The sequence below is a fragment of the Dicentrarchus labrax genome, unplaced genomic scaffold (genome assembly GCF_905237075.1).
Source record: "Dicentrarchus labrax unplaced genomic scaffold, dlabrax2021, whole genome shotgun sequence".
Taxonomy (NCBI): Eukaryota; Metazoa; Chordata; class Actinopteri; family Moronidae; genus Dicentrarchus; species Dicentrarchus labrax.
The window spans coordinates 10270188-10294041 of NW_026136701.1; the positions used below are offsets into that span (position 1 = coordinate 10270188).

The 23854-nt window shown below is 37.6% G+C and overlaps 1 protein-coding gene across 7 annotated transcripts; it reads right to left on the reverse strand.

The window, feature by feature from the left end:
- Positions 1-582: 582 nt before the first annotated feature.
- crtc1a (CREB regulated transcription coactivator 1a) lies at positions 583-21891 on the reverse strand. Of its 7 annotated transcripts, none has more exons than XM_051397022.1 (15): positions 21712-21891; positions 19379-19495; positions 17408-17535; positions 16715-16774; positions 16096-16190; positions 15213-15298; positions 15081-15121; positions 14481-14671; positions 14151-14296; positions 13748-13840; positions 11880-11975; positions 10158-10262; positions 7340-7423; positions 7038-7218; positions 583-5648 (listed from the first exon to the last, which is right to left on the reverse strand). In XM_051397022.1, the coding sequence occupies exons 1-15, from the start codon at positions 21835-21837 to the stop codon at positions 5443-5445; spliced, it is 1755 nt and encodes a 584-aa protein (XP_051252982.1). In that variant the 5' UTR covers positions 21838-21891; the 3' UTR covers positions 583-5442. The 7 variants fall into 7 exon arrangements, with proteins under 7 accessions (XP_051252982.1, XP_051252971.1, XP_051252960.1 ...); XM_051397011.1 differs by having other exon boundaries at positions 11880-11978; positions 21712-21890; XM_051397000.1 differs by having other exon boundaries at positions 13748-13855; positions 21712-21890.
- Positions 21892-23854: the final 1963 nt, after the last annotated feature.

Below are 23854 nucleotides of genomic sequence, written 5' to 3' on the forward strand. Positions count from 1 at the left end.
GTACGGGGATCAGTACTTTTTTGCGCTTGAATGCCAAACGTAAATTCTCTTAATTTAGAGCCTTTAGAGAATTTAGTTATTAAGTTTTCAAGTGGCTAAATATCTACAAACAAAATCAAAATGTTTCATATTGTTTGGTAATTTAATTTAATACATTGTTTATATTAGTATTGGTATTAGGGAAGCAAAAATGAGAGTTGTAATTAAATAGTCTCAAACTAACTTCTTCACTACCAATAAATGATAACCTTTACACATAATCATTACAATTGGGGTCATTACAATTACAACCAGGTGTAGAAAAGACAGAAATCTTACTACCAGTCATCTTGGTCCGTACTTTTGTTATACCAATCCCACGGACAAAATGTCCAGTGGCAACTCATTAAAATGGTTAGTGTGGACAGAGTGGGAGAGGAAGGGCAAATGCTGGTCGTGAAGCTGTGGAGTGGGTGAGAAAGTCTAAGTTAATGCCAGTTATGGGGGCTGTAATCATCATGTAATTCCTGTTTTAGTCCATTGTGTTCTAGTGCCTTTTGTATTCCACCTAATGACAAAAATAAGACAATGTAAGAAATGTCCTTGCTTATTCAGATATATTTATTTTCATTTCATTTACAAATAATAATGCAAAGATACAAAGACAGAAGCCTTCACACAAGTAAAATACATCAGGTACAGTTCAAACAGAAGCGTATTCCATCTTTAATGTAGCACACATTTACAGCCAACTTGGATTCTTTTGGTCCGATTTGACAGTTAAAATAGAAAACACACAATTTGAAGAACAAGGTTTGAATCATAATTTTTAAAGGGTTAGCTCAAAAAAGTAACAACTTGCCAAGCTGTGCTGCAGGATGCTAGATTTTGCATATTCTATGAGCATAATGTTTCCTGTTGCTGTGAGTGTACTATAGGAGCATAGTGCACCCCTTCACGGCAGTAGAATGCATGTACAGTGTTTAGTATCACTGTACTCAGAAACAAAATACATTATATAACAATTTAGCTGCCATTGTATGAGGCTTGAACCAGCAGTGGTTCCTCAAAATGCACAAAAAGGATTCATAGATGTTTGTGGGTAACCCACTGAGTGACTGTACACGCCTATGACTCCGTTTCACCTTCCTGATTCAGTTTTTGTTTTAATATGTTGCGTCACAAAGTCAATCTACATATATCTATATATATAGCCTGACTGTACAGTATTTGTATCTGCTATTTCTTATGTTATTTCTTACTGTATGTATATGTTATTTCTCAGACAAGATGTATATAGTAATACCCACTACAAAATAGTGTAGAGATTTATAAAACATAGGCAAAACTAAATACTTAATTTAAAGCAAAAAAACCAACATGTCAAGGTATTTTCTGAGATATTTTGAAATTCAGCATCATGCAGAAAAGAGACTTCTCAGGTAGTGGACTGGATATATGAGTCGCATCTCTTTCAAGTTATGCTGCAAGAATTACTTTCAATGTAAACAATGCATTGATGAGTTCATAGTTTATATGAGAAGTAATTTGTACCCCAATAAAGTATTATAGTATATAACAAAGGGAGAGGATGTGTTTCAACAGTTAGAAGGATAAAATGTCTAAGTATTCTTTCATTTATGGCTGTTTTGAACTTTGGCTTTTTGGTTCAACCATTGATATAACACTAAAAGAAAGAGAAGATACAGTGCTGATGACAAATTTACTGTAAAACTAAATTCAGTAAAAACCCAACTTCTGATGACATGTAGCTGCTCATGGCAAGTACACAGAAAGGGGAATTTCCGCAGAATAAAAGTCTATAGATTAGTAAAAAGTGCTTTAAGGACCTTGAAATGCATAATGCATAATTCATTCATATAACTTTAAAAGCTCATCAAATAGAATATATATTGTTATTGTCATAATGTTGAAATTATTGTCATACAATTCAAATAACATTACTGATTCACTGTTAAATTCAGAATCAGAATCAGACATACTTTAATAATCCCAGGGGGAACATGGCAAAATCATTTTGCTATTCTACACTGCAAGTGGTTCATATTTAGTCTGTTATTCTAGATACGGTATCTAACAAAGTTGAAACATATTTGAGAGAGAAAAACAAACATTGCTCTGTTGTAAACTCTTGTCTCTGTAAACACTGGTATAACACCAATGGATACCTGAACATTGATGCATAAAAAGGTGGCAGTAACAGGCGACACGTCAGTCAGAGCTATCTACATGAGCACAAGAAAGTTCAAAGAAACACCAAAACAGAAAATGGACCTACAAAGATGTCAGGCTCACTATAAAGTCTGAGGTCCAGCAGAGAATATAGAGCCACAATGACATATTGCAGCACAGTATTTCTCAGTGCATTTTCTCACTTTGACATCATATCACATAAAGCACGAAAAACATTGTTCCTACCATACAGCAATATACAAAGCTAGGCTAGATTTACCATGACATAATCGAACTCTGTGGGGGGTTGCACAGAAAATAAGCACATACCGTATATTGCAGTGTAAAACATAGTACCAAACAACAGCTTCTACATGTGCATAAAAGGCAGATTACCATATTTCTGATGCTTTTAGGCTTCACTTAGCAGATACACAGCCTACACATGACGCTGAAGTAAAAAGAGACAAAGGACAATTTCACCAAACGAGAAAAACAAAACAGACAAACAAAGCCCCACCTTTCAAATAAAAGAAAAACCCCTAGCCATAAAACATGTCCAGAGATTCATGCAGTCACAACATTGTTAAAATAGAAAAAAAAAAAAAAACTGCATCAAAACTCAGAAACATGAAAACAACTCAAAACAACAGTATTTTCAAAAAAAGGAAGAAAAAAAAAACAATCTTCAAGCTCAACAACTTAATTCCAACTGATTGGATAACATTTGTCAGAACAGTTTTGATTTACATTATGTGGGAATAATGGTGAAATATGCTGGCACAGGAGGACCTTGACACACATCAACAGACACAATGTTGCAGCTACAGAATAGCCTTTTTTCATAGTGTGGAATATATTGATGGGAAATGACGATATAGTGTCCTAGAAATGAACCCATATTCTTTTTATGGGCATTTTGACAATAATTACATCTGGACTGAATTACAATATGAATTCCACAAAATACTTTTCAGGGATTGGTTGATCCCATCTGGCAAAATATTGTGATAATATGCCCTGCAAACTTTAAATGTACTCATCTGAGAAATCCCATTATATTGTACCTGTATCTGTAACTATTTTAATAATAAACTTTTAATTTGTTAATCAGTGATTAATTATACACATTTTTTTAGTTTAGAGCTGCAGCACGGGAACATGGCCGACACACCTCTGATCACCACTGTCCCAAAATGCAAATGTTTTCCTAAATTTAGGAAAAACTGTGTAACAGTTGACAGCTAACAAGGTACTCACGATTAAGTAAAAACAGCTCTGTTAAATAGACTATCTGTATATGACTTTTCAAAAATAACTATAATTTAATTTAGCTTTTTTTCATTTTTATTTTTTATTTTTTTTACAAGAAGGCAAGTTTAATTAAAGACAGGGCACACAGGTCCAGTGCACATAACAGTCACAGGGGGGGTTTGGTATATAAACTCTCAGAAATCAGTGTTTAAAATTAATGCATAAAGTGCAATATGAGATATGGGACACGGTTATGAATGAATGAATCCAATGTATTCACTAACCAAGAAACACACTGACTTTACAGAGGTTTTTTTTTTTTTAAAGAGCAAATGTTTGAAGCTAGTATAAATGCAGAACCAAAGACCGGAGAGACATGAAACACACCGATAAATGGCACAAACAACACGAGCTTGACGAGGAAACGGATATTCAGTGTCACTGTAGTGCCAAGGAAAAAGTCATAATATATAAAACTTAAAACAGTATTCAACGTCTCCTTTTCAGGGAGAAAAATAACAGGTGAAATATATTTGGTCCTACAGTACATAAAGGCTAGATATGAGAGGCAATGAGGATGACAAGATGGCAACAACACAACTGTACAGATGTGACCTAAATACATTCTCATTGCATCAACAATGCTGTTCTAGTATAGAGGCAGTTCAATTGTCTGGAAAAATATATATATTTCAACTACACTGAGGTCACATCTTTGGGAGTAATCCAGGAGAGTTTCTACTGTATGCCACCACACTCACTGAGCCTGTTTCTCTCTCTACTATCTGAAAGAAAAATGTAAAGAGTTTCAAAAGTGTCAAAAGAAATATAACATGGCACCATCGCTGTGCATTCAATAAGAATCTTGCACATTGGCTTCCTTTTATAAGGGTTCATTTTATCTGTTTCATTTGACAGTCCTAAATCAATCGCTGTAGTTTTGCATAGATACCATTACGCAAAATCTAATCACATTCTGTACATGTAAAATATAAAACAAAACAAGCCTGTAAACATCTATTTCTTAACAAAGAACCAATATATCCATTTATATTTGACTGATAGATGAATATGGAAAACAACGTGGTAGTGACGATGGATGAAATAATGGATCAGCACACCTCAAAAATACAACTACAGTAATGCAACTTTGAATGATGTAGGCCAAACCACCATTAAAATAGTACAGATTACAATTAAAATGTTTTTTTTTTCTTCTCATTTACATAATAGTCAGCTTTAAATGAAAACCAAAATGTCAAGCTATTAAGGCAAAACAAGTATGCACAGTGATCTGTGATTTCATGCATAACTGATGACTGCTATTTACTATGGTTAAAATCAAATTTCAGCATCCCCTAAAAATAACTTAGGTGGCAAAATCATGACTCATCATCACTGAAGACTTTGAAGGAAATCTGGGAAAACTCAAACCAGGTCTGACTTTGGCTTTTATTTTTTCACGGGGGATTAGCACTAAATAAATATCCAAACTGAATGTACAAGTGAGAACTTGGCACAGAGGTAGGTTTAACTCGATCAAGCTACTCTATGTCAAGTTATGGGTATTGGTAAGGGTTTGCTCTGCAGACACGGTTTAGTCAGTCATTGATGGAGAGTAAGAGACTAGGCTCCTTCTGCCCTCATGATTAAGCTTCCTCAAATGAGGTGTTTAACATTATTTAAAATTGGATGTGTCATTTGCAAAAAAAAGTAGACAGAACCATGAACATCATTCATACCATAACTTGAATGCCATCAGTTGTAAGCCATCTTTCCGGTTCTGAAAGGGACACTGGCCGCCATCCATTTCAATGCATTTTCCTACAATGATCGTCTCTTTTAAAAGCTCTCTTGTGGGGGTTTGATTGTGTTTGGGTTGGTTTGGAATTGCTCTGCCCTGGCAAGGTCTCGACCAGCACGCTTCAGAAATCTGCATCTCTTGGTTTTATCCTCTCAGATGTAAAAACCCAAGCTCAACCCCGGGGCAGCAGCCTCCACACACCTGTGCAGTGGTTAGAGCCGGTCAAGGCGAAACGCGTCCTCTGTGGCGGGGTCAGCAAGGACCATGTCTGGGTCATTGAGCATGTGCAGGCCATCAAGCGTCAGTGGGTCGATTTTCAGATCGTCCAGCGGGAACTGGGAGTCAATATCAAAGCTGACATCTGTGGACAGCGAGCCGGTCAGGTCCTTTGGCAGGCTCGGGGGAGACTCTCCACTCACTGAGCATATACAAGAGAGCAAGTTTTAAAAAAGGATTAGTAGTTAAAGGCGTCAGTAGCCAGATATTTATCTCTGTGAGGTTTTAAAGGGGAGAGGGAAGGCTGTTAAAATTAGAAAATTAGAAAATAAGAGACAGAATGTTGACAAGTCTGGGTTATGATTAGATAATAACTTGCTGTAAGAGGCTTGACATCTTGACATCTTAATTACACATTTCAGTAAAGAAAATGTTAACAACAGACACTGCTAATTTTCCGAAACAACTGAAGGGAAAACTCAGTGGGACTGAAAAGTCCTGTTAAATACCATTTTAATAGGTTTATCCATGGATATGCAGGGGTTTAAGGTGGGAATTTGAGCAGCATTCTTTGTTGCTGTAGCTTTCACTTGTGATAAATTCATCAGGAAGGATGGGGCACTTACGGTTCTATAGACTTGGAAAATAACTTTCCTACTTAGGTGGAATGGGACGATATACAGTATTATCAGTATTATCACGTATTACGATAAAAAAAAACACTTTTGCGTTTTGGGGGTAATCGTGAATATCCTCACATGAGTTACAAGAGAAAGCTTACTAGCTCCCTAACATACAGTCCTATATTGATTTCCTGTTTTTGGTTAGTCACAGGGGGAGCGTGCATCTTTCTCTCCGAAATCCTAAGCCTGTCACCAAGGCAGAGGGCCCATTGTATCCCTCACAAAAATGGGGAAAAGTAGGAAAAGTTCAAATTCTATAGATTCCAAACTAAAGAATGAGGTGTTTTATTTGTGATGCAATGAAATATTTCTTTCTTTTTACAAAATGTTAGGTAAAGATTTTACAATTTTACAATTTTAGTATTTTAGTATTTTAGTATGTTTAGGTGCCATTTCAAGATTCTTCAGCATATTTTGGTTATTATCAGGATAATATCACAAATTGCAATTATTTTGACCAGGATAATGGTGATATGAATTTTTCATATTGTCCCATGCCTTCTTGGCAGAAAGTTCAATAATTAAGCACTGCTTTCTCTCAAGTGTGGGATAGTTCAGCGTTTTAGAACCCACTATTACTCATTTAGTGATTGCCTTCAAATACGTTATTCGCCCATTGCATGAGTGGCAGATTAACAACAATGCCAGGCCATTTAAGGCCAGTTTATTAGGTATACCAGTAATACTGAATGTATGATAACGGTTCAGCAATGAATCACATCTTTGTGGAGCTGAGAAACTGTCACTACATCGGCATACATAAAAATATGAAGCAAAAGCTTTATTTAAGTTTAGGGGTTTAGAAATCTCTAAAAGAGGTTTTCAACTCAAGCAGCAGTGTGCCAGAGTTTTCTACAAGCCTCTTGGTGCAAGACTTTAGTGAACCACATAATATGTTGAAGCAGAACCTGTGAGAATGATGTTGGGGATGTTGCCATGGCTACTGTAGCCCAGCTGCTGAGAGTCCTGCAGGTTGCAATGGCCACCCGTCAAACCCATCATAAGAGCCTGGGAGTAGTTGAGGGTGGAGGTCTGGTTATACAGGCTGTCAGAGCTGATGGGGGTTTCAATCATGTTGAACTGCTCCAACTGCCAATCCAAACAGAGAGAAACATCACAACTGTGGCTGTGGTATCTGATATATATTTGCTCCGAAGCAAGAGCAGGTGGTGAGCAGAACTAAATTTGGATATGTAGGCTTTCGTCTGACCTGTTGTGAGAGAGCGCTGGCCTGAATCGATGGGAGCTGCTGGTCATAGAAGTCTGCAAACACACTGCCCAGTATGGAGTTATGCTGCAAAAACAAACAAATTGGTTTAGACTCTGGTGAAAACTCCTGGTGCGGACCATCAACAATGAATATTCTTCATCCAGGCTGCAGAAGTTATACATTTAACATAAAATGTGGAATATGAAAAGGACACAGTCAAAGCAGAAACAAGACTGGAACAACAAAGTGCTTGATATCACCTCATAACATCTGGAAATGTCATTCTTTTAAGATCAATTTGCTTAATCACAGTCTTATGCGTGATATAATATTGGTGTAAATATTGCAGAGAAGAAAAAGATCAAACATAACTTAAACATAACTTAGATGTACACTGGTAGTATAAAGGACACACAGAAGAAGCAGTAAACAATCATGTAATCAACATATAATTCAGAAGCAACTTCTTCATTCTCAGCGGGTGTTTAAAGCAAGACACACACACACACACACACACGAAACATGAGACAGTACACCGAGGAAGTTGTAGCCTGCTCTTTCAATAATAAATGTAAATGAAACCCGGAAATATTTACAAAGTCCTGCATTATTTGTTTTGATATACAGATGTAGGAGGCATACTGTACATCCACTATCACAAGAAATTATGCATGAATATTTCATAAAGAGAGCTACTTAAAAAACAAACAAGTGCTACTTTGGAAGCATTTGTCATCTGTAGAACACTTAAAAATTTAATGGAAATTATTGAAATCGTGAACACACAAAAAAATATTTTTTGGTGCGTAATAAGTAAATGAAAGAAATTAAGTGAATGAATAAGCACACAAACAAATAAATAAGGGACTTGATTAATTGCATGAATAAGAATCATTCCATAATATATATATATATATATATATACACACACTATCATCCCAAAGGTCAGTATACACTAAAAACTGATGGAGAAACTCACCAAATGTCAAATATCAGTCAGCTAAAGATACAAACGGGGACGCCTTACTTTGCTTCCACATAAGCCTCCTCTGCTGCCTTCTGGCCTTGGCGTTTTAATTAACACCAACCAAATGGAATGAAATTCACATGAAATAAAGGGAATCATTGAAAATATAATCCCCTTTGTGACTTTATTCTCTCTCCACTGACTCATCCAGTGCAAGCTAATTCTCTTGAAGTTTCTCATTTGAATGTCCTCACTGAACCAGCAACAGAAGTTCTCCTATTTCATCGTGGCCTCTTAATGTATAAGTAATTGGATCATATTCTCAGCCTGTGCTCCTCCTAGTTCAAAACCAAATTATCTGTGTGTGCTGCAGATGTCCCCGCAGGGCAGAGCAGGATAATAGAGCACACAGCTTGTCAGTTGTGGTTTAGCCCGTGGATAACCTCGGGACTACGAGTGAGCCACTTCAGCTCAGCAGAGAATTGAGCCGGGTAAGCAAAGAGCAGGACAAACATGTAGAAATGCATACACACAACGTATATCATCACTGTCACTTGTAACATTTCTTTTTTTCGGCATCTCAAACACACAAAGTCACACTTACGATTCGGTAGGAGCAAATGCTTATTTAAAATGCTGTCTAATTTGTTTGAGTTAAGGCTTTATATATTTTTTTTCAGTTTTGAATCTAATACATTTTTTCAGGGAATGTTTTCCAAAAACACTTTGGGAGGTTACAACTATAAATGATTTACAAAAACACTTCCTTACCAGGGTTTCAAATCTCAAATGCTTATACTGAGTCTGACACAGATTAACAACCCTGATCCATGTTTACCTTGGGTGTGTTTAGTTTATCTTAAAGCGCCGCCCTGCAAGCAAGGTTCAGTTTGTTGAGATTCAACCATGGGAATGATTAACAGTTTCTCCTCAAAAAAGCTTTTAGGGGCATTACCATCTCGCCTTTCATTCTACCTCAAATCCCCATGCTGGTTCAAAACCACAACAAACACAAAGATCTGATGAACATAAAAAAACTCCAGTGCAGAGTCTTAAATAGCAAGACTGGGGAGGAAACAGTGAAAATGCAATGCAAATACCACAAAAGCAGCAGAGAAGGAAAGTCAGGGACACAGCTACATAACAACACATCAATGACACTGAGTGTTTAAAGAGACTGGTGGTCAGATCTGGGCAAAACAGGGATTAAATAACCTAATACCAGTATTTAATGTTAGCACCTATTACAGTAATCATATTATGACATGGGCATTAAAATTGTAATATATAGTTTTTTGCGTAACATTCCAAGGTCATTTTTTTCTCAAAGAATTTTTCATGAAAATACTTGGCGACATTTAGTTTGACTTCCTTTTATCAAGTCAAAGCATGAAAACCACTGGTGTAATTACTTTTAATTATGGTCTTTTGCATGTTGGGAACCCTTCACAGAAAAGAACACCTGTGAATTTCCTGCTATGACATGTTAAAATGTCAACTATTAAAAACTGTACTGCATATTGATATCAGCAGGTCCTCTTACTACCATCATTTCTGTCCACTTTTTTCCGCTTATATATTTATAGAGGCAAAGTAACTAAGTGAATAGGTAGATATAAATAGAAATACCTCGAAAAACTCATTTTAAGGTAAAGAAAAATAGCTGTCTTGCTCAAGTACTTGAAATAAATGGTATTTTTGCCCAGATCTGCTAACGTCAACACAATACAAGCAGCTGTAGGGGGAGTCACAGAGTCCTATTTGGCAACGAGAACCACAGAGCTACGATGCAGGGGGACGGTGACGTTTATACAGAGCGAGCCAGTGGCTCACTGGTTCACACGCCCTTACTTGAGGCGAGCCTCCAGGTGAGAAGCCTTGATTGGAGACGGGGGAGGTTGGAGACTGATTGGCAGAGGATCCAACCCTACTGCGGTACTGTTGGAGGGAAGAGGCCTGATACAAGAGGATACGTTTGAGTTATTCACATTGGAGGATGTTCTTCATTGGCGTCTGTGTGTGTGCATGTGCTCATACTGGATATGGAGCTTTGTATGTGTAGCTCAGGTGCTTGTCTTACTGTAGGTTATCCAGTTACATTTTGAGAGCATCAGTTCAGCAGGTACCCCGACCTTGGAATCACTAAAATATTCACGTTTTTAATGGTTGTAACCCAGCATACTAGCATCTAATGCTGAAATACAATTAAAACAATTACAGCAGTGAACACCATGTGCTGCATGTCACACCAATGCATTAATAATTCTGAAAAAGATCTGGGAGAAACAGAGAAAACTACAGGGGATTAATTAGGAGAGGGAAAATGTTGCCAGCTATCAAAGCTAAGCGAGTGAATACTGTAAGACTGGAGGATCAGAGAGACCTGACTCTGCTCTCTTTTGTTCTGCTCTGTCATATCTGCTCTTTTCAATCCAGTCATCCAAAAAAATCAAAAAATGAATATTTGTACAGACTGTTCTGATCACAAAATCAACTTGACTTTAGCAACACGCAACCATAACTGTGGAAAGAAAAACATCAAAGTTACTATCATAGTAAATAACAGATAAACTATCAAGTAACTCAGATTTGAAGGTGTATCAAACAAGGCTGATAATCTCTTATCACTCAAAAGCCAACAGGAGTTCAAACCTTCACATTCCTAATCTATTGATAGATAAGCTATCAAAATATTGGTAGCATGAGATAGAGAAGTGATAGAGCAGTTCAAGGTCTCTAGATACACATATTAACTAGTGCAATTATAATTCCTCGGGGAGACCTGTTTGAACTCTCAAGAAACAGAAAGAAGATACTATTTAACTGTATTTGCTTCTGACCTAAAATCCACATCTTAGAAATGGAGGCAAACACCTGAAACCATCTCTGAAAACAAAGTAATACATAAAACAGGCTAGAGAACTGTAAATGAGCATTAGTGGCTGAATTAACATAAGATTAGGTCTAAGCTGTATTTCCTCACAATGTTTCCTTTGACCCCACTCTGCAGAGTCTATAACAGAGAGCAGGAGAATGTAGGCCACTTCATTTCTGCAGTTATCCAAACACATTCCCACTGAAACAGAAGTAGAGCAGCGAGCGCCAAGATCCGAAGGACGTGCAGAGCCTTTCAAAAGCATTTAGATTTCTTGATGTTTTGCACATTTTGTTGTGCTTTTGTTTCATGCATCAATTTGGGTGTTTTTGTCTTAGTTCTGTGCGAAAAACTGCAAAGTAAAAGGACAAAATTATTCTATGTTTAAAGATTTGTATTTAAGTATGAATGTTAAATAAAAGAGGAAGCACAATTGCACTGTTGTAAACACTTAAGACACTACAATTTTATTTTCTTTTTGATGTAGGTGATCAGACTTTTCACAAGAAGTGCGCTCAAGAACAACTTCATATCCCACATCGAGGAGTCTGAATACTTTAACAAAGCAGCGTATATCATCGAGACCATCACAACTGAACAGACACTATCGGGAAACAAATGAGAACCAGTCATCGCTGTGTTGTTGTCACAACATGACACTGTGATACACTGATGTGATGCAGACAGATGTGTCTCACCGTGTTCATGTCTATAGTCATGTTGGTTTGCGAGGATGTCTGGTTGTCTGACGTGGAGCAAGAGTTCACGGAGGACGACAGCTGGACCAGACCTGTCTGCTGGAAAATAAAAAGTGGAGTCATAAATAGATAAAGACCTCACGTAATCATCAAGTAACACTTTATAGTTTGATATTGGCTCATCACAGATACAGTACATTAGTATCTGCTTTTATAGTACAATAAATATAAATCTAATCTAATATATATATATATCTAATATAAAAATAATTAGAAGACCATAAATGGTTACAGGCTGAGTGATTATGACCTTAATTAATAATTAAAGTTTCATCTATTTTGTTGGATTTGTTTCTTTATGTATAGTAATTCAACTTCCAGTGGTTTATGGTTCAAACTTGATTTTTAATATTTTATTATTTATTGATTTATATTTATTCTTACAGTTGTTGTCAAATATCCAACATTTCTTATACACACATATGTTTGAAAAAGCTCTTTAAAATCAAATATGACAAAATAAATATCAAATATCATTATAGATTTTTTTATACTCTTATACTTTTATAAATTGATAACTGTATAAAATAAATATAGCATTACTCAGAATAAAACATCATAAAGGCTCATTTTTTTCTCATGACCAAGTTAACAAATTGTTTGAATGGTTCATTTATGAACTGCTGCTACGGTACATCGCAGCAAGTCTCCATTAAAGGGGGTTTTCTTCAGGATGTGTTGATCCAAGGACAGAGGAGAGTCTCTGCAGTGCTGAGGCAAATTAACAGATTTGAGTCCTACATCTTAATGAGCAGAATTATTTTTACAAAAATGTTTTCCATTATCTGGGAACCCTGCACGTAGTACAGTCTGTGAGGGAGAGACTGTAATGCAGAGTGGTATCTTCTCTGATTCAACCACAACTCAACAAGAAACCCCTCAACACGAAACATGGCAGAGGTATGTACCCTGCTGGTAATTTGAGACTAAATTTGTTCTACAATTTATTTAAGTAACAGACTTTTCTGCAAAAAATACACCCTTTCATCATGTTAATACATTTATTCTAACACAAAACGTACCTGAAGGTTGGGACACCCCATCTTTATTAACAGTGGGTAGTCTCCTTTTATCTCAGATATTGTTTATTTCACTAATTTATTTACTATCTGCCCACATCTGGATGCTGTCGTTGTAACTTATGGTGTAACTTGCTGTCAGCTTTACTGAATTATAGCAATGCACTGTCATTGAATAATGGCTGCTTATGGTGTCTACACAGGGGTTAATAAAATCTGTTAGGAATGAATATATTTACCCAAAAAATAAATTTTTGACACAGACTTAAAAAAGTGGTTTTAAATTGCTTTCGCATTAAACAGCAGCGTCCAGTAAAATGAAGCATTCTTACAGTGTTTTATAGAGTGCAATGATTGGACAAAATTTTAAATTCTCGCATGTAATTCAGGGATTAGTTGGACTTGCATTGTTTGATTGTGATCACAAGATTGCAAGAATTGAGAATGAACTGATGGACTGATATATTGGAAAGCAGTTGGCAAACAGACCTTGATTTCAGTCTGCAAAAACTGAAAATCTAACTTGACAAAGAATCTGTAAAGGAAAAGACACCACCTTCAGTCTCAGAAGTAACCAATCCTGTTAATACTTTCAGTACAGTTGGATGTGTTTTAATGCAATAATATGTTTAATGTACTACAACTACTGTGCTTCATATTTAAAAAAAACTATAACTAAAATTACATACAGCAGATTTCATTTTGTTCTCTTCTCACTAAGATAAAAACCAATCCACAAGATGATGCTGCTGAAGCTGTTTTGGACAGAGTGCCAGAGGAGAAACTCACTTGCTGGCTCTGGTGGTTCTGGGACGACGGCTGCTGGTTGAAGAAGGCATACTGGGACAGCTGCTGCTCAAGGTTCATGGCATTGATGGCCGCCTGGTGGGAGCACAGCTAGAGATAAGACACAAGGTTCCAGTGTTTTATGGGAAATGCATTTATATCTTTTGTAGGATGAAATGTGCAAATGTTCATAATCCAAAGTATAAAGAATATATGCAAGAGTAATTTCCCCTTAAGGGCATTCTGTACACCATAAACATAACCTCATAACCCTAACACAACAAAAGGTCAATCTCAAGCACTGGGAATTGAAAAATAAATGAACTCAAACATTCAATAATCAATTAAGCTTGCATTGTTGATTTTCTTTGGAAAGCCGAGGTCAGGCCAGAGAGCAGGGCTGTACCTGAGAGAGACTGAGAGGTGGAGATGTTGGGGAAAGCTGCAGATTCTGGTGCTGGTGGGAGTCTCCTGCATTCAGGATGAGAGGAACCATGTTGTCCTGCCCAGGCTGCATTTCCATGGTTACTGTGGGCTGAGATGTGTTCACTCCTACCCAGCACACAAAATGGCATAAGGAAAGAGTTTTTGAAAAGCACAAATAGAGTCAAAAAGAAACTGGCACAGAGTTGTGCTCAATGTTGAAATGAAAAGTCATTAATATCTGGCACATAACTATGGGGAAATCTGAAATTGTCTATGTTAAATGTGAGCAGACCGCTGTTGGTGGTGTTACCTTGCGTGTTAGCCAGTGTCTGTGTGCTGTTGGAGGAGCTGAACGAGGCGGCTGCTGCATCATCTGAGTCGAGCGGGGTGGGCAGTGGAGGAGGAAACTGGATGTTGGTCAGGTCAGGAAGAGAACCGCCAGTGTTGTGGGCTGCTGGTTTTAGTGAAGTGGTCAACTGCTGGTCAGGAGACGGAAATATGCTGCAGAAAACAGACGTGTGCAGTGAAAAACAAGTTTAACACGCTGGCTAAGATCAACACTGGATAACTTGTGCAAATTATTGAGCAAATGTTTTCCAATACAAACAATTTCAGAAATATTTGGACTTCATGCATTTGGCCAGTGGTACTTCTGCAAATGCTTTGGCTTCACGCTCTTATTACTTTGGCGGTCGAGATGTGAATGATGTTTAATTACTGTCAGATGGCTTCAATTTAAAGCTATGTTTAATTCATACTTCATCTGATGTGTGTAAAATGTACTTAATTTGAAGCTGCCTGTGTGCCCTGAAATATCATTTTCACTTCACCATCCATTATAACAGTGGAGCCATAGTTAAAACATTTTCATCAGACCAGTTCTACACATGAAAACCAGTAAAATACTCACTGGATTCCTGGAACTTTGCAGGGCTTGGACCTTGAAATGTTCTAAAGGGGAAAAAAAATATTTACAGATAAAGTAATAAAGACCACCTAGAAATAATAGAAAAAACATTAATGTGAGAGTAGAAAGTTCCACCTTTTTGCATTCCCAGTTCTGTTTTTGTCCATCTTCATCAACCTCTTGTTTAATTGCCTCAGCCCCTGGTACAGTGAGCAGGAGAACTGGAGAGATGGAGAAACAGCAAAAAACTAAAAATCTCCTCAGTCTCTTGGGTTTACAGATGTCCAGCCTGTTTGAGCTTATTATAATCAGAGCCCACATGTCCTTGTTTATCATGATCAAGCGATTTTTGAAAGGCACAAAGGAAAGAAGATAATAGAAAAACAGGAAGGAAGAAGAAAAAGTGAAAGAAAGTGTGGCCTTAAGAAAGTAAAAAGATAAAACACTTGAATACTGAATGACAGTAATGGGGAAAGCCAAAAAATGTCTCCAAGGAGATTTATACAAATTCCGTGCTGCTGAAATTAAAATAATCCGCCTCACACGGCCATTAGCAGTAAAATTCATCGGACACTTGGATGCACCCAGTCTTCGCAGCAGTCATTTTTCTCTTCTGCCTTCAAAGCCACCTTCAAAACCCTTTCATCATACACTGGAGGGCACTCGACTGCACCGCCAAGAGAAAGCAGCAAAATACCACAAAAAATAAAACAGGCTTAGAACAAAACAGCCCCATTCATCATCGCCTACTGCAGATAGTAAGAGAAAACACCTGAACAGTCTGCTTAAGAACTGACTCATTAAAACCTGATTAGGAGCTCAGTTCATATAATATGTATTGACTGGATACTGTATGAACTTATTGTAACACAGTTTTACAGTTTTGCTCCAATCTCAACCTACTGGTCAATATTTAATGAATATCCTCTTTCTGAACATGTTCTCATGCATCCTGACTCACCAAAATAAAGTTTTAATCAACAACGTTAACATGAAATCTCCTTCAAATAATGTGTACCTCGTTTTGGCTGCAGCTCCTGTGACCCTCCGGTGAAAGAGGCCTGCTGGGCAGGAGTTAATGTGCTCTGGTGCAGTGCTGAGTCAGAGTTTGTCCTGCAGCACAACAATTAAAAAAGTACACAGCGCATCAGTGCATTGTGTAGAGAAATCTGATAAAGAAATATTGTCAGTTGAAAAGCACAGAACATACAAATCACTCAACAAGAATGTTGTAAAGAGCATAAAAATAATCCTAGTTTATATTAATTGAAGCTTATACCACAATATTTAGTCTGACTGATTTTTAGGCTCATGGAGAGTATGCCTAAGTCTACAAACAGATATCGCGCTGTAACGTGCAGTAGTCACATCTATATCAAAGATGTTTGATTTTTAACACAAGGATCTTTACAAATCTGAATGTGATCCCGTATTTTATAATGGCTAATGAAACTGTGAAAGGAAGCCACTAAATGTGTGATCATGCAATATATATTCAGAATCAGCTTTGATTTCAAAAGTATAAAGCAGTATGGTACAAGTCAGTATTCTTGGGCAGTGTGAAGGCTTTATTATGATCATTATAAAAAGAGTAAACACTAAGATATTCAGTCATGTAGAGACGGTGGCTGTCTTACCTCCTCCAGCTAGTATCAGGTGGTGGTGACAGATATACTGAGCCATATGGACAGCTGTCAATGTGAGATTGCAGGTTAAGAAAATACAGCTGGAGACTGAAAGTCTTGGCAGATTCAACACATTCATTCCTGTGAATTCTTGAAAACACACAATGAAAAGCACAGTGCTGGTTGTATCTAAAACAAAAACCTGCATGTGTGACATCCCTACCAAACACAATGATAATTTGACTTGAATTAATTACAGGCTGAAGTCAAAGAAACATCTGGAACACTCATGTGCTACATTTGCATGTGTAACTTCTGTACAGAAATCCTATAAAACAACATACAGCCTCTAAGGGTCTGTGATCTCTGTACAAATGAAGTGAGGAAAATCTTTCACATCTCTGACCTCAGTTAGCCTTGTGATCCTATTGGAAACAGGGGGCACAAAATCCTGCTGTTTCACTTGATTAAATGTCACATAACCAATCCACAGAGCTGATCAATGTAATGTGACTACACTGATTTTCCACATCATTAAGTAGACCTAGCTAAACCTAATGCAGTACAATACAACAGACCTTTAACAAAGCCATTTTTAGATTCAAATAGCAACAAACAAGAGATTAAACATTGCCTCCTAATAACTTTATCTAACCTCAGTTTCAACCTAAAAGCAGCCTAATTAACAGATTGGTCTTAAAGGATATCTGACGTCCATGTTTGTCAATAGAGAGGGGTTTTCGGTGGGGTGATGTGATGCGGTTCCGGTCCCGGTACACTCTGTCCACCAGCCCGTGGTGTCGTGTCGATCTGTTCGCGTCCAGCCCTGAATTCTGACAAAGACAGAAAAAATTTTAATGAACTGATCCAATTGTGAGAATTTTTTTGTGACTTTTTCTCTAATCCGTCTGCAGTATTGGACAAATGCAAACAAAAATTAATCTTTATTTGATTTTTATTTTAAGTCATTCATGAAAAATGAATTGCACAAGCTCATGTAGTCCAGCCACAGTTACACTGTCCTTGGAAAATAAACATGTACAGCATGTAGAGCAGGGTGAAAGTCAATCGAGGATCGGGGCACAAATTACTATAGAAAATTATAATATGTCCATTTTGTTCTGTTCACACAAGTTTCTTAAAGCATTTTCTTGAGTAATATTTGCGTGAGTCATCATTCAACTGGGTCTTGATGGGGAAACAACTGTACTAACTCCCACAATGCTCTTTCTGTAGAGAAATCTATACAAGTACTTCCCCTGCTAGAGTGTTGCTGGGTTGTCTGTTGGGTCTCAGTCAGATTTGACTTTGTATAGAGGTTTGCCTCCTTCCACGCATGCATGTCAGGACAATATACTGTACACATTTGTTTTTCCAAGGATGGCAATCGAAACATAAAGATATATAGGACAAAGGTTTTATAAACCAGCGCACTGCAGTGATAGATGAACATTTCTGCTGGGAGCCTAGTTTCAGAGATTCCCAATCTTGGTGTTATGCTTCAATACCTTTTGGCCTGAGAGCAAGATATTGTTCCCAGTGAATTTTGGATAAAAAAAGGAATAATGTTTCTCTCATATATACAGACTGACACAACTGAAAACATTGCAACACAGAAGAATAAAAACAATGAAAAACAAAAGTGAAATAAAACGTGAGTGTCGTCTCCAGCAATGAAATTTGGGTACAATTATATTGTCCAAGTTTATCTCTTTTTTTAAGATGTCTGTTTTTGAAAAAAGGGTTACGGTTAGTCACTTTCTTAAACTACCATAACCACTTGTTCCTCAATTTGGCCCTGGACATTACGTTAAGTGTTTTTCTTTTGTTTATGAAAAAAGGCAGTTTGCATTATTTTCTTTCACACATTCTTACTTCACATCTTATAATACTCATTATTGCTCAGTATCTCATCAAAAAGGTAATGTTAATTTGTCATTTTAACTTTATAACCTTATTTTTATTTTCCTTAGCTCACTTAATAAACTGCCACGTTTGTTCATTTAATGTGTCTTAGAGTCAACAACAGACACAAGCACAAAACTGTGGATTTATTTTTGGCGTAATACAGCACATCGTTGCTTTATCTCATAAACATTAACACCAGCGTCACATATGGTTGATGTGCTGTACCAGCAATATATAAAGTTCAAAGTTATGGTTGAATTCTTTAAACACTGTTTAGAAACGTGTTATTTTGGGACAGAGCTCCGACACTGACATAGGGTGGTGTAGAGGAGATGGTGGTCTACCATACTAATAGTATAATAGAGTAAGACACCTAATGTAGACTGTGGGTCGGTATATTTACTCTGCCTTCTTCTATTTATTCTAAACAAAGTGTTCTTGTGGCTTACATTAACAGTAAGTATATCATTTCCTGTGTAGCAGAGTATTTATCCCAGGAAACAAGGATCTCATGCTGTTTAAAAAGCCAATGTAAACATTTTTATAGAGCGGCCACAGGTTGAATCAATATTGCAGGATATTACTTAGCCACAGAGCTGGGCACAATGGACATATATTGATATGAACCAGCTGTGGATGATTACCGTAAAAACTAATCCTGGTACAAATGAATTGTTCATTCGCCACCATTCAATGCAAATCTGTTACTCTTCATCTATAGTATTTCAACTGTTGCTGAAAAGATGCAAAACACAATTAATCCCTCACCTGAAAAGACATCTCGACAGCACCGTTCCCAATCTGATTGACGTTTGGCAAAGATCCTCCATAGTACTGCCCGCGGTTCGGTCCCAGCTGTAAATACTGAGTTTTCTGCAGCTGCAACTGGAAGCAGAACAACACCAGGTAAGACAAGAGGTAATTATGTAAGTCTTTACAACAAGAAATAAATACAGTTGTTTCTCAATCATAGCAAGTTCAAGCAGAACAATAAATTGGATATAAACACACCACAGGCCTGCAGCAACGTGTCGTCAATTATATTTTTAACAATCACCGATCAATGTCAATTTCCTGCTCAATGTGTGATTGTGTTCTATAGACAGTAACACTGAAACCGCCACGCTCATTGATGCTTTCTATATTACTCACACGTTTGAGGTGCCAAAATTAAGACAAACCGGCACAGTTTGATGCTTTTGCAGAAGTCATCAGAGCAGTGCAATGTGAATTTGATAACTTTAACATGAGATGGTAGGAAACCTCAGAGTGGAAGTAAAGAGATACCTCAACATTAGTTGAACTTGCCTTACAACAGTGTGTATTTCAAAACGACCTCCAGCTTCATTTCCCATTAGAAACCCATAACCGGTCAATTAAATGTTCATATGCAAGCCCACTGCTCACTGTTGGCAGAGCAGAACATCTAATAATAACAATTACTATGCCTGTATCACTGGTGTATTTTGATAAGCCTCTGACCTCAGAGTTTATTTCTTTAACTACATTCTCTGTTGACAAAGGACTACATATGGTAACATATTCAGATCAGGACGAAGCCGATCCAGATCTTTTCAACCACAGGTACAGAGAGAAGGGAGACTCAGGAACCAAAACAAGCAGAGGGAGAGGGAGGGGACGGGGTGAAAAGGATGAAACTCTAAACCTCAGGCCTATTTCCCACAGGTCTAACTTTGGCTCAGACAAGAGCTTCCTAACATTTGTCTCTCTGTAATGAAAATAAAAATCCACCCAAAAAAAAAGACACCACAGCACTCCATTCAAGATGAAAAATAGGCTCTCTGGCCAACTTGTCTAGACATGTATCCTAAAATATAAATTTAGAATAACTGGTAGGTCCGACACAATAGATTCACCTACTAGTTTCTAGCAAATACAAACAAAGTTTGCGGTTATATTCATTATTCATCAGGAAAAACATAAATACATCCTCAAGCTTCATTTTTACCACAGCAGACATTTTGAGTTGTCATAGAAGGAAAAGAACAGGTGTTCCTAATAACATTAATGATCTGTTATGTTCAAGTGTCCCAGTAAGTCATGACAGTGTGACAGTGAGCCAGCATGCACAATATGCAAACCCTGAAACCGAAGCAGCTAAATGGAATTCAGCCATTTGATTATTCACACCTGTGCTTTTCTTGCTGCCACATGTCAAAATGTCAAAAGGCCTATTTGTTTCTTCTTTTTGCCTCTTGGTCAGACTGTATTTGCAGATTTAAGACAGAGAAAAAAAGCTTTAGCTTTGGTAGCTACAATGTAAACAGTCCTGTAGCAGCCTGATATGACAGGACAAAAACAGGAGATCTGCGTTGACATTGCTTCACTCCTCTTCCACACACTGACAACTACAGAATAAAAGCATTGCAGTGTAGTTACACCCTGTGTGCCCATCGTGCTTCCACCCAGCAGCAGTCACCACTGAAGCCCAGCCGCCATAGGATTTATTTTGGAGGCCTGTGCTGAATGTGGCTTAAATTCCACATAATCTGCTTGCACTCATCTTTTGGTGTAAATGTCATTCATGTTGCAGAGAGCGCACAGGCCTGAAGACCTGTCTGACAAGTTTACAAAGCCACGGTGCAAACACACCTCTCCATATATACCACTACCTACACACTGCACACAGCACCAATTATTAGGGAATCTATGTGTGTGTGTGTGTGTGTGTGTGTGTGTGTGTGTGTTTCTCTTGTTGTGGCTAACGTCGTTTGGTCTAATCGTCTCTTCTCTGAGAGCACGAGACGAGGGAACCATCGCTGCAGTTGGACGCGCGCTGTCAAATACGCATGCACGCCCCTTTGCTTTCCACTTGCGTGGGACAAAAAAATTGGAATAACTTTTTCGGACGAGGGTCCCTGTCGTTCGTATCTGCGTTACAGGACTGTCGCCTCCTGCCAGCTCTGGTCGTTGTCATTCGTGTGAGAAAATAACAGCCGAAGCAGGCAGTAAGCGTCGTTTGTTATTGTTTACCTATTCTGCTCTGGCTGCGTGCATATTTGACAGCTCGCTGACAACAAACGGAGAAGAGGTGGAAGGGGAGGGAATAAAAAAAAAAAAACAAGAAGCGGGGTTGTTACCCTTGCTGCCCGGGTAATGCTGAGGTCCTTCATCACTTCTTCAAACGCCGCTGTCTCCTCTGCCTGCTTCTGGTTATGTAAAGCGATTTTCTCGCTGAATTTCCGCGGATTGTTCGAAGTCGCCATGTTTCGCTCTTCTGCTCCGTTTTCCCTCAATGTCCAGTATCAAGTGACACGGAGTGAGGACACACAGCTTCCGGTTAGAGAGGCTGAAACCAAACACCACACAGTGCAATTTAAAGTTGTATTTGGAGGGGGACAAAAAGGGCTCACAGAATCACTGATATACCAGCAGGGTGGCACAAATGAGGGCTGCAGGATATGGTAAAAACAGCATATTGTATATATATATATATATATATATATATATATATATATATATATTATTTGGACAGATATTGCCATTTCCATATGATTTGCAAATAGTGTGGGAATGATCTTCTGTGTATCACAAATTTATTTTTCACTGAAAAACTATTAAAATCATGATGATGGGACATTTTTTGGAGTCTGTACCAAACAAACATATTTTCTTAAATCTGGAGAAAAAGATTCGTAGAACAGGGCGTCTCTACAGAACTAGAGTATTTCATTATAGGCTACATACATTAAATATATTATAATGCTGTTTTGGCAAACATTTTACCTTTATCAAAATAAATGCAGCTTCCTACGAATTGCATATTGCACTTGGCCACATTGCGATTTCAATAATATTGCGTTAATTGTGCAGTCCTAGCAAAAATGTCCCTATTGCCCATCCCATTGGAGTTCCCCCTTTTAGCTCTGTTTTGGCCTTCTCTAACTCCTAACAACATTTACATCTACATTTTTATCTTGCTGGTTGTACAATTGTCTTCAGCTCATTAAAGGTCCGGTGTGTAGGATTTAGCTGCATCTAGCGGTGTAGTTGCAGACTACAACCCCTTCACTTCACCCTCTCTTTTCAAGCGCCAAGGAGAAACTACAGGAGCTGCAAAAAACACAAATGGCACTTTCTAGAGCCAGAGTTTGGTTTGTCCATTATGGTCTACATGATGAGAAATACAGTGGTCCAACGTGGCGACTTCCGTGGAAGGTGAGCTGTAGCATCTGTAGATATAATCGAAATGCACAATTAATTGTAAATATTATCGAATCTCAATATGGCAATATGCTGATAAAGTTAAGTATCTGACAAAACAGCATTATAATGAAGTACTGTTGCGCTGCAGAGATACAAATCTTGTTCTCTAGAAAAAAATGTGTTGGGTACAGACAAATCACATCATCATGATTTTAATATTTTTTTCAGTGGAAACTAAAATTCTGATGCAAAAGTTATCGTTCCTACTAATCGTTATCACAATATCAAAATAATTGCAATATCATTTTTGCCCTAATTTTAAGGTAACAAAAACATAATGATTCATATTTTCAGTTAATTGTAGAATGACAATATACCTTTTAATATTATATTCCATTTCTGCCAATAGATCCTCTTAATGTGACACACTGGACCTTTAAGTGTCAGGAACCATAACACACACCTATTACAAGTTGCTAGAGGCTAAACTGAAGACTTCACCTGCCTAATTAAACATTAAAAAGTTTCGTCATGAAAAGATAAAAAGCAACATTTCACATGTGTGGATGTGTCGCCAGCAAATGCAGGTGTTGATAAATACAGGCCCATCGGCACTAAAACTGAACATGAAGCTTTTGTTGCGGCAAGGCCTACTTTTATTTTGAAGCTTAACCCATCTGGTTTCCGGTATCTGCACGGTTGTCTCCGGCTGACTTGACGCAGCTGCCTCGTTGAGGTTTTGCGTGCTCACGTCGCTGTACGGGGGTGTAGTGGAGGCGCACCGCACATCTGGACTGCGGAACAACCGCAAATGAGACTTTTCAAGAACAGATTTTTGTGCGTGTCTCTTTTATACAATAACATCAAGGCAGAATATAGGAATCAGTATTATTATTATTATTATTATTATTATTATTATTATTATTGTTATTGTCAGTAGTAGTAGTATTAATATTAGTAGTAGTAGTATTATCTTAGTAGTAGTATTTAAATATAAGTCATTTTTAGGCGCTGAGGTGATCCAATGTATGTTAGAAGAAAATAATGTATCTTTTTTGTCTGGATTGGCCTAAAGGT

What these genes read in the sequence shown, in the direction of transcription:
- crtc1a (XM_051396990.1), bottom strand. Translation starts at nt 21,837, where the DNA reads ATGGCGACTTCGAACAATCCGCGGAAATTCAGCGAGAAAATCGCTTTA. An exon ending in GACAAACATGGACGTCAGAT is followed by an intron (nt 16,775 to 17,407) that starts ATCCTTTAAGAC and finishes GCAATCTCACAT; the next exon opens with TGACAGCTGTCCATATGGCT. An exon ending in GACACTGGCTAACACGCAAG is followed by an intron (nt 14,297 to 14,480) that starts GTAACACCACCA and finishes TGTGCTGGGTAG; the next exon opens with GAGTGAACACATCTCAGCCC.